This window comes from Mesoplodon bidens, assembly GCF_964165515.1.
Source record: "Mesoplodon bidens genome assembly, chromosome: 3".
NCBI lineage: Eukaryota > Metazoa > Chordata > Mammalia > Artiodactyla > Ziphiidae > Mesoplodon > Mesoplodon bidens.
In genome coordinates this window covers 153599741-153610551 of record NC_138178.1, presented here as the reverse complement: position 1 = coordinate 153610551, position 10811 = coordinate 153599741, and the positions used below count along the sequence as shown (strand labels likewise).

The 10811-nt window shown below is 53.0% G+C and overlaps 1 protein-coding gene across 4 annotated transcripts in view; it reads right to left on the bottom strand.

Moving 5' to 3' along the window:
- Nucleotides 1-2100: 2100 nt before the first annotated feature.
- The window catches only part of ADCK1 (aarF domain containing kinase 1), a 111036-nt gene continuing 102325 nt past the window's right edge, over nucleotides 2101-10811 (bottom strand). For all 4 annotated transcript variants that reach the window (XM_081230023.1, XM_081230025.1, XM_081230026.1 and 1 more), the window contains 3 exons: nucleotides 9319-9516; nucleotides 5236-5429; nucleotides 2101-3776 (listed from right to left, as the gene is read on the bottom strand). In XM_081230023.1, coding sequence (XP_081086149.1) covers nucleotides 3605-3776; nucleotides 5236-5429; nucleotides 9319-9516 — 564 coding nt within the window. In that variant the 3' untranslated portion in view covers nucleotides 2101-3604. The remainder of the gene's footprint in view (nucleotides 3777-5235; nucleotides 5430-9318; nucleotides 9517-10811) is intronic.

Genomic DNA, 10811 nt, shown 5'->3' with positions numbered 1-10811 from the left:
CCCCAAGTGTCCCTTGGCAAGGCTCCATCCCACCCTTCTCACATTTGCTCACACTGAGGGTAATTCCAAATCTCCAAAGCACTGCCCCTGAGGATTTGTGCTGCTTGGAGCCACACTCACTTTCTGAGATGTCATTAGAAGTCCCTACAGCCGTGAGGTGGTGGAGGACGGGGGCACCTAGCAGCCCATCATGCTGAGAGTGACCACCCCTGATCCCGGGAGTGGGCTCAGAACAGGGCGGAAATTAACCTGACAGTCAAACAAGGCAGTGTTCCTAGCAGAGGGAGACTGGCGTGTGCAGCTTCTTTTTAAATACACAGGTTTCAACTCCCTTGAAAATAGTGGAGCATTCTGAGAGTCTAAATATTTGCGTGTTTATTGAGCACTTACTACAAACCAGGACATCCGCCCTTCCTATGAGCTGGGTACATACTTGAGAAGCCAAATGGGCCATCGAGTTGGAATCCTCCTCAGGTGGATGAGAAGAGGGAAGGGGAACTATCGCCATGTTGCCCAAATCAAAGAAGCCAACACCTAAATTGAGTAAGGATCCAAGGGTTAAAAGAGAAGGTGCTCTTCAAAGTAAGCTGGTGCTGACTTCCTGACACGTCGTAACTGCTGGGAGAAGAAAGCCGCAGGATTTTACTGGAAGCACCAAACCCAAATCAATGTATGGAAGCTCCATAGGAGCAGGGCAAAGGCCCCACGTATAAACTCACGTGCACACTCTCTGAACTGCAGAACAGAGATCTTGGGATGGATCCACCAGAGATGGCTCCACCTGGCAGAGCAGAAGGCATAGACCAGTGGTCAGTTGATAAAGACGCACCTCAGGCCAAGTATACAGGACGAGGAGACACCAGAGTGATTGTTATATAGTGAAGAATCTGCCTGGTCTTTGTTGCTTTGTCTGCTCCTGGGAGACGACCTCTCAATCCTTGGACTTCCTCAGTGATGGGAGTATCTTTGTTATTCATGGTGTGCCCCCTGAATCACACCTGAGCTTATGCTAAATGACTCAGGATGGGGTTGATAGCAGCCCCACCTTCTCCGGGGAGGGAAGCGGGGCTGGAGATTGTGTTCAGTCATGTGGTCAATGATTCAATCAATTGTGCTTATATAATGAAACCCTGATAAAAAACTCTGGACACTGAAGCTCAACAAACACATTTCTGTGCCAAGAGGTTCCTTTCACAGCAAGAACCCAGAAGCTCTGCATTCGGGATCGTCCCAGACCTCACCCTATGTGTCTCTTCATTTGCCTGGTCACAAGTGTAGTACTTTCCTGAGTTCTGTGAGTCATTCAGCAAACTATCAAATCTGAGGGGGCTGTGGGAACCCCCAAATTTGTAGCCAGTTGGTCAAAAGTGTAGATGGCCTAGGGACCCCCAAACCTGCAACTTGTGTCTGAAGTGAGGGCAGTCTTATGGGAACTATGTGCTTAAGGGAACAGAGTCTGTACTAGCTCTAGGTGATCAGCATCAGAATTGCACTGCTGCACTGCCGTTATCACAGTGGTCCAGGTCCATCCTGTCTTAGGCCCGAGGAACATGCAGGACTCAGTCTGCACTTCCAGAACTTTCTGTCTCCTTTCCCCATCCACTCCCCCACTTCCACTGAAAACCCAACTTTCTCTGAAGTCAGGGTGTTAGAGTCACAATTCAGGCACATACGACAGCCCACGGAGCAGGCGTAATCCATATCTCCAGCACTGTGGAATAAAAAGCAAAGCATGGACCCTCATTCAGCAGCTGTGTGACTTCAAGCAAATTAGTAAACTTTTCTGAGCCTCAGTTCCCATCTCTGTGAGATGAGGCTAATGACCCCTCACCCTCATAGAGCTGATGAGACAAATCAATGATGGAACTTATTTACAAAGAACCTAGCATGTTCTCTCACACATGGAAGGCACTCAGTAAACACTGACCCCTCCTATTTTCAAACTGCTCTGTACCCCAAACTCTCCCAGCCTCTCAGCTCTCTCTGGATAACTGTTCTGGCAACATGCTGATGTTTTAGATCCCAAGGCAGCAGGAAGCCAACCATTAAACCAAAAGTGAAAAGCAAGTAACCATTACCTTGAACAAAAAGGACATTTATATTTACTTCAGTGGCTATAAAAGACACCATAAAATGTAATATGCAGCGTGCATCTTCATGACTCATAACAGATCTTGCAAATTATTCTCTCAGGTCTCTGGGTGCATCCAACTGGTCACTAAGAACAATTAATTCTTTCAGGAAATAAAGGGATGGCGAATCATCTCTGGTCAGTGAAAAATCTGCTTGTTGTATTATGAATAAAGAGAACAGAAAATGAGACTTAAATTTAGGTTTTTTTCTGCCCTCATGAATGCAGTGAAGTAAGATCAGAGAGATTTAAACACAATTACTCTCTGTGAGCCTGGGTGCTCAGTGAGAGCTAGGACCTGCCATATCTGGGGTCTTAGGGATCTGGAGACCACACAAACACAGGAGTTAGAGCAGGAGTTTGCGGGTGTCCCCAAAACAGGACCAGATGATCAAGTGGGGGGGAGGGCAGGCTGGCAACAGGCAATAGGTAGAAGGGGAGTCCAGACAGGTGACAAAGAGGTTTCAGAGTGGAAGCCCAGCCACGGAGACTGAACTTTAGACTACAGTCTCCAGGACTGGGGGTATCAAATGATGACTCCAAGGGCTAAGTCAGAAGCCAATTGGTAGAACAAGGCAGGTGCCAGGTCACAGGGAACGAGGTGAGAAACCGGGGGAACCCAAGTCAGAGGTTTCAGCTGAGCCTCTGAGTTCCTGACCTTGGGCTTCCTAACAACTCCAACCAAGGTCTCAGTCTTCGAAAGTGAGAGGAACATACAAGAATCAGAAAGCTGCCACACAGTGGAAGGGTGGAAGGATTTCAGGGACAAGAAGCCAAGCAGATCACAATGGCACACGGCATTCAGATCCACTCCTACCTAGTGGCCAAAGTGGATTCACTCCCAACCTGGAATAAAAATCCCACTGACCCAGCTCTGCTCTGCAACCCTGAAGGGGTTTTTATTGAATCACAGTACATAAAACACCAAAGGGGTCACCACGACAGCAGTGAACTCACAGCTGCAACAGAGCCTGGCTTGGGTGCCAAGCCACCTTGCTAAGGTCGGCACCTCTGGGTAGTGACAGCGCAAGGAGAGGAAACTGTTCTCCAGTTCAGAGACCACGTTCCCCTCCAGCAAAATCAAACTTCCTACAAGTTAAATGTGCCCTCGGTGGGATTCATGGTCCATCCTGATAACAGGAAGGGTTAACGGAAGTGGGGGGCATCCAACCCAATGGCCCACATGGGGGGCGGGAAAGCAGGCTGCCGTGCCTTCTCCCTGGATACAGAGAGAAAGAAAGCTATCACACGGCACAGCTTGGGGGTCCCAAGACAAGGGCTCCAAAGGAGAGGAATTTCAGAGGTGGAGCATAACGGTGCCATGGACAGTGACCGTGGGGCTGTCCATGAGGCTGTCAGGCCACCAGCTGGCAGAAACGGGGCAAGTGGGTAGAGACATGATGGAAGAGTGAGGAGTGAAAAGACCCCTTTGGCCACCACAAGGTCACACCGGGAAGGGAACAGTAAGTCCACTCAGTGTGGAGCAGGCAACAGCCAGCAGAGCAGGGCCAAGACCCAGCTGGCCAGCCTCAGCCCCTTCACACGCAGAACGAGTTCGTGAAGGTTGATCTGCCATAAGTTGAAGGCCTCACTGAAAGAGATCTGGGTCCTTCTGAAGAATGAATGGGTACTCTTCTTCTTGTGCCTGCAGGAGGGGCAGGAAGGAAGGAGAGAACAGGAGATAAAGAGGTAAGAAATACTCAGTATCATTAGAAAAATGGAAGATGGTGGCTTTGCCAACTCACCAGCCCCCTGCCCCAGTGGACAACTCCTGGTTACGGATCAGACCACGGCCCAGTGGAACTCAGCTAGTCCAAAGGCATTTTCCAGGTCAGTGGGGTCAGCAAAAGCAGTTGTTTCACAGCGTATCAATGGTCTAGTGAACCCAGTGGGTAGCACGTTCCAATGTTTCCCTTTTCCAAAAGTATAGTTAATATTTATCAAATCAGAATCCCCCAAACCCAAATGTAAAGGCTTTCCCAAACTTTCTGAGGGTAAGAATCACTTGGAAACCTAATCAAGGTCGTTCTGGGAGGCTGGGGCCACTGTGGATTCAGCCCAGCTCAATCTCTTCTGCACCAACAAAAGGACATGATGAAAATTAGTGTTTACTTGTTTCCTTTTTTTTTTTTTTTGGCTGTGCCATGTGGCTTGCGGGATCTTAGTTCCCTGACAAGGGACTGAACCTGGGCCCCGGCAGTGAAAGCACCCAGTCCTAACCACTGGACTGCTCCGGGAACTCCCGAGACTTTGTTTCCTGAACCTCAGAGGAAGAATAAATCATGTTCAGCCCTTTCTGTATACAGTCTATTTTCCTGTAATCTAACTCAGTATTTGATAGTGGGTGCATGATGTATGTGGTCAACACTCCCTTCACCCATTTACCAGAATGACCCATTCGCTCGCTGCCTAGAATGGATGGGCTTGGAGCTGACCACAGTCCAGGCCTGCCCTCTCAGGTGAGAACTTTCAGTCAGAGCATAGACCTTCCTGTGTATTTGCTACTGTCAGCTAGGAGAGCCTAGAACCCTCTTTCCTCTGTCACTATCCCCCTGAGGAAGCACCCTTCCCTTCCTCATCAACACCTCAAGGGTGCTGAGACATCTAAAAAGACCTGAGATTCCGAGATGGCCTGCTGGTGACACTCTCCTGAGTCACAGCCACACCTGCAGGGAAAAGAACACTGGCCTCACTGACTGGCCAATGCTGGGGACACAGTCCCAGGACCAGCTAGAGATGGGATGTGAACGCAGGCATCCCGATCCCAAGTCCAGGGGACGCTTGAATGGGACTGAGACTTTCCGAAAACACTGTAAACTTTACTAAGGGTAAGAATCACCTGGAAAGCTTGCCCGGGAGGGTGTGGTCCTAGAATCCACAATTTTAACAAGTAGAGGTGGCTCTCTGGACCACCTTAAAACACAACCCCGAGGCATCAGCCAGGTCACTGGGGCTCTTTTCTGCCCCTAACTTCCTGCAGGGAGAGCTGGAGATTGGGGAGCTCAGGCACGGCCCTGGGGACTGGTGGGAAAAACTGGAGGTGTGCAGACCCCTGGGGCTGGTCGGGGAGCTAGAGGGGAGGAGAGGCCAGAGCCCACACTCACGCAGCCAATGCCTTGATGCAGCAACGTGACATGTTGAGGAAGGAGGTGGCGCTGGCGCGGGTGCCCAGGGCGGCCTCGATGCCCCGCAGCAGGTCGTTGGTCTTGAATATGAGCAGCATCTGACGCGGCACGAGGTTGAGAAGGTGGCTGATCTGGGGGAGGTAGTTGGCCGCATTGTTGCGGATCTCTGAGTCCTGAAGCAGAAACAGGAGGACAAACAGACGGTTGGCATGGGAAGTGGGGCCACGGGTGGCGGGTTGTCCGGGCAGCCTGTGACCTGAGGGGCTGCAAGGAAGCTCCGGGAGGGAGCGTCTAGCACAGCTGCCTCAGCAGCACTGGGAATCCTCCCCAGAGGGAAGCCTAGCCCAAGGGGCTTTGTAGCCGGACAAACCTGGATGGGCCGTCTCACCCAACTTCTAGCCAAGCACCGAACGCAGTACAGGATCAGAAGCACGTCAGCAGGAGCCAGGCCGCATTTGTGCTGCCTCTGCCATCCTAGCTCTCGGCAGCCCAGGTCACCCATACCCAGCCCCCAAGCCCATACTGACTGGGGCAGGAAGTCTACCTCCCCACCAACCATTTGATGAGTCCAGCCTCTCAGCCTGGGGGCCACCCTTGTGTTATTTTCTAAGGCTTCTTCACTGGCCACCAATTTCAGCCAGGCCTGGAAGGAGCCTTGGAAGCTGGTGCTTCTGAGTCGTGTCCCTCATCTCTCCAGCCAAGCCCAGGCTGGTGCAGTTGAGAGGTCTGAGCTGCTGACCCCAAACCCAAATCCAAAGTCCTGCCCCATACCCTGCCTGGCCCCGCACCCCACCAGACCTGCCCACCTGGCCACCGCTTATCACTGTCCTCCATGCTGGAGCCAGCGTCAGCCCGCCCATTGCCCGAGGTCCTCCTGTCCTCAGAGCAGGATTCAGGGTTAGTCCTTGCCCTACCCTGGTGGGTAAGTTTGGGGTCTGGCTTCCCAGCCTCCCCCGTCCCTCAGCTCTGCATGGTTCTGGGCAGATAACTGCCTCTAGCCAGAGTCCTGAGTATAGAGTGAGGCTCTGATCCCTTCTCAGTCTCCAGAGAAACAGGGATGGTGACAACGATGACAACAGCCCACACGTATGGAGCATCACTAAGTAAGCCGGGCGCTCTGACAACGCTTGCATGTGTTAACTCATCTAATCGCACGGCAACCCTGGTAGGCAAGCGTATACCCCATGTGAGAGGAGGAAACTGAGGCACTGAGAAGTTAAGTAACCTCCCCAAGGTCCACAGCTAGTAAGAGGTGAGTCAGAAGTCAAACCCAGGCCGTGCAGCTCCCAAGCCCGCACCCTCACCACTACACTGCCTGTCATCTCACAGAGGACTGTGTGACCCAATGTCCTCCCCAAAAAACTGGGCATGTTAACACCGTCTGTGCCCACCTCCCAGCAGAACCCAGAGGGTCATCAGGGATAAGGTACAGGGAGGCGCGTGGGGCCCGTCAAAGTCACCCCAAGGGGCCCAGCAATGCTGCCAAGCGCTTCACCCCACCCAGCCGCTTTCTGCAGCAGAAGCAGAACCCTCGGCTCTTTCAGCAACACGCGTGCACCGCTGACAACTGAGCCGCTGTGAAACCTGAAATGGCCCCCAGGCAGGAGCTATCAGACTGGAACATCTCAACATGAGCCAGACACCAAGAGGCTGTCTGCCTCCCCGCCACCTCCCCGCACAGCTGCAGGTCACCCTGCTTGCAGGGGCTAAGGCCAGATCAAGGCCCCGCTCACCAGACCCCCTCTCAGCCCAAACGGAAGCCCCTGTGTCCACCCAGGCTACCCGGAGGGGCTCTTTCTCAGAGCAGCACAGCCTTCAAGCTTGGAACCTGCTGGATGTTTACCCGCTTGCAAAAATAAAACTCTAACTTAGTTAATAAAACCAGATATCATCCACTGAGAACCTACTGTGTGCCACGCAATCTTCTCCGTCCCTGTGGCTTTAATACCATCTATACGCTGAGGACTCCCAAACTTATATGTCTCGAGGCTGGATCTCTGAGCACCAGGCTTAACTGCCCACGACACCTCTATCTGAACGCTCACGAGAACTACTGACCCTCCCACCCAAACATGTCCTTCCCCAAGTCTTCCTATGTCAGGAAGTGGTGCCCCCTCCACCCCCTAACTCACCTCAAAAAGCTATGATGCAACTCTGACTCTCCCCTTTTCCTCCCCTCACGTCCAAGCCGACAGAAAGGCCTCTCACTCTTATGTCCAGAATACACCTTGACCCCATCTGCTTCTCTCCACCTCCAGTAGCGTAGTCTGAGCCCCACCATCTTTCCACCTGAAGTCCTGCCCCGCTGCACATCTTGCCCTGCTCCAGAGAATACTTAACATAGCGAGTCTGAGCACATGCTTCTCCTGTTCAAAACCTGTCAAAGGCTCTGCTTTGTCCTGAGAATGAATCTGAAATTCTCCCTGTGCGATGCTCTCCCAGCTCAGCCCTCCACACGCTTCTCAGTCCACCATCCTCCTCACACACTCCAGACCACCCAACTCTGCCCCCTTAATGCATCGCGTGCCCTCTGCCCGGAGTGCTTTCTCCAAGCTCTTCCAGTGGCTGGTGCCTTACTTGTCCTTCGGGCCTCAGCTTACATGTCAACTCCCCAGCGAGATCTCCTCTACAGCATCCCCCCATCACCCATCATCACGGCACCCTGCTTATTTCCCGCCCCCCCCAGCACCTCTAACCTGCAATTATTCCATTTACCTGTTTATTCACTTGTTTACTGTCTGTCTTCCTCTACAAGGGCAAATTACATGGAAGTCCTGTCTGTCTGTTCATCACTGGATCCACGGGCACCCAGTCCAGGGTCCAGCAAAAACAAATGTTTATTCAGTGAACAAATTTCAGAAACTAGGAGGAGGCATTTTACATGCATTATCAATAAAGCAGAAACTATCATCCCTATTCAACAAACGACGGAGATTGTTTTTCTTCTTCTGAGATGATGAGCTGAAAGCTGTGTAAGCCTGGGGTAACTGGTGGTCATCTTTGCCACCAAGTTGGCTGGGGAATGATGTCAACTTGGAGGAAAGCAGAGCCAAGAGATGGCGAGAGGCGGTTGGTGGTTTGGTGGCATCGCTGGAGACTCTGGACCCAGCCTTTCCTAAAGCCCCCACCACAAGGCAGCTCGCAAGGGAGGACTGTGAGGCTCAGAGAGGTGACTAGAACCATCCAAGGTCATGCCACCAGAAGCAGGCGCTGGAACCAGAGCCCAGGTCTTTCTACTGCACAAGCAGGACCCTGTCCCTTGTGGTGAGCATAAGCCCCTCCCCACATGGACACGGGCAAGTCTGCAAAGGTCTGCAAACTGACAGACTGGGAAGACAGAAGGCAAGTCCACGAGGGATTAAGAAGCCTGGGAGGGAGCTCACCCTGAGCCAGGAAGATTGAGCTACCCGGTAAGTCCCTACTGGAGGGGCAGAGGTGAGTACAAGTACAGGGAGAAGGTGTTCCTAGGATCGGTCTCAGCCCAGACTCCAGATCCAATGGAGGAATGAGCTACAAACAAAGACCAAAAGAGCTGTTTCACTAAAAACTCCATAGGAATGAAGGGACAAGCAGCCCCTGAGTACGGCATGAGGAGTGAAGCCCCCTGCCCAGGAGGGTGCCCTAGAGCAACCCCACGATGGAAGATGGTACCCAGCAGGAGACAGTGGGTGGTGCCAGACTTATTTACCAGACAGTCCCTGGGGATTCCCAGAAGTCCTGGGGGAGAACTTGGTGGAAGCCTGAAACCTTATGAGAGCAGGTTGTAGTGAAAGTCACAGAGCCTGGATTATACAGTTAACGTGACCTACTTATATTCCAGGTTGATGAGGCCAGGAGGGACACAGTGGGACAGCGTCCCCTTTCCCCCCATCCATCCTGGCACACTCTTTCTCCCTCCCTCCCTCCTCCACCAGTACCTCTCTAATTCTGCCCCCTACTCCATCCCCACAGCCCACCAGTATAGGACCCCAGACCCTGGGTTGGCAGGGCTCTAAAGGCCACACCTGGCCCTGCCCCTTGCATCCGGGACAGGGCAGGACCGGGGTGGCGGGGGGCACCCACCTCAGTGGCGGTGACTGGAGTTTGGCCAATGCCCCTGTTGACTGAGTCCCACGACCGGGCTGTCAGCATGCAGGTGAACAAGGGGTAGAGGTCCCCGGCTCCCAGGCGCTGGCTGTACTTCTTCACGCTCTTCATGTCGGTCCAGATCAGCGACTGCCAGAGGTGGCAGTAATCCAGGCGGAACTCTTCCGTGAGCACCTACAGCGGGGGCAGCATGGCAGGACCTGAGCCCCCTCTCCCCATGAAAGACCCAGTCCCTGGCTGGTGTGACCACTGCAAAGGGGAGGGGAGGGAAACCGTGGTTCCTGCACGACGTCTGCTCCTCTCCCACAGTCAGCCATCCTCGAAGGTCCAAGTACAAAGCCACTATTTGGCCAGCCTTGGTCCTGAGGGGCAGAGGCTACCAACAGCCCACCAAAATCGATATTCCCCTCTTCTTCCCAACTACAGTCTAAGATCCCTGCCTTCCTCCTAGTTAGATGTAGCCCTCTGCCTGAGCTCTGACCAATGCAATGTGGCAGAAGCTCCACTTGCAGGCCTGGTCCATGAAAACTTTCCCATGCATGCTCCTCTGGGCCCTCACCCCTGCTGCTGGTGGAGGGCGAGACCCCCAAGGAGACCTGGGAGCAACAGCCTCGGGCAGCCCCTGCTTTCAGGCCCCTCCACACACCCCAGACTGGTGTGTGAGTGGGCGATTAGACATCTGTTGTGTTTGGGTCATCATTCACTTGGGGGCTGTGTCTACCTTAAACTAACATGCCCAACACCCCTGAGCCTTTCAAAGGAAGCCCAGATTTGGGGATGTGGGATCAGGGCTCTGAGGGGAGAAGCAGGAGACCACCGGGGAAACCTCCCCAGGACCACCTGCCTCCTGGAATCAAGCCAGGACCTGGGTCCTGGGATTGACACTGAACTTGTCAACTTCCAGGCAGGAACACGTGGCTCGCTGGAACCGGCTCTGTGTCCCAAGTTCCAGAGGATAGTCAGGACCATCCAACCCCTATCAGTTCCCGGTGCCCTTTCCCATTACATATGACCTCCTCACTGGGGCTCAGTTACCCTTCCCCCTGAAGTCCAGCTCATGTAAGGGCAGCTCAACTCCCAGGGTCTGGCTGGCCTGGGCTTCCCTGGGAAAAAGGTTTTTTTTTGCAGCTGAGGAAGTCCATTCACATATCCAGGCACAATCTCATCTACCCCTCACAGCTGCCTCTAAAGGAGGTGTTATCACTCACTCTATTAGGAGGAAGCTGAGGCTCCCAGAGCTTGGAGGCCTCATATGACCTTGACTTCCACAAAATAACAAAGCTCGTATGACCTTGACTTCCACAAAATAACAAAGCTCATATGACCTTGACTTCCACAAAATAACAAAGCTCATACGACCTTGACTTCCACAAAATAACAGCTCTAGGGGTAGGGCTGGGCCCTCTTCAGCTACCGTGCTATCTGCTTCCCATTTCTGTGGCCAACAGGGGAGTTCAGTGGGCTCTGAG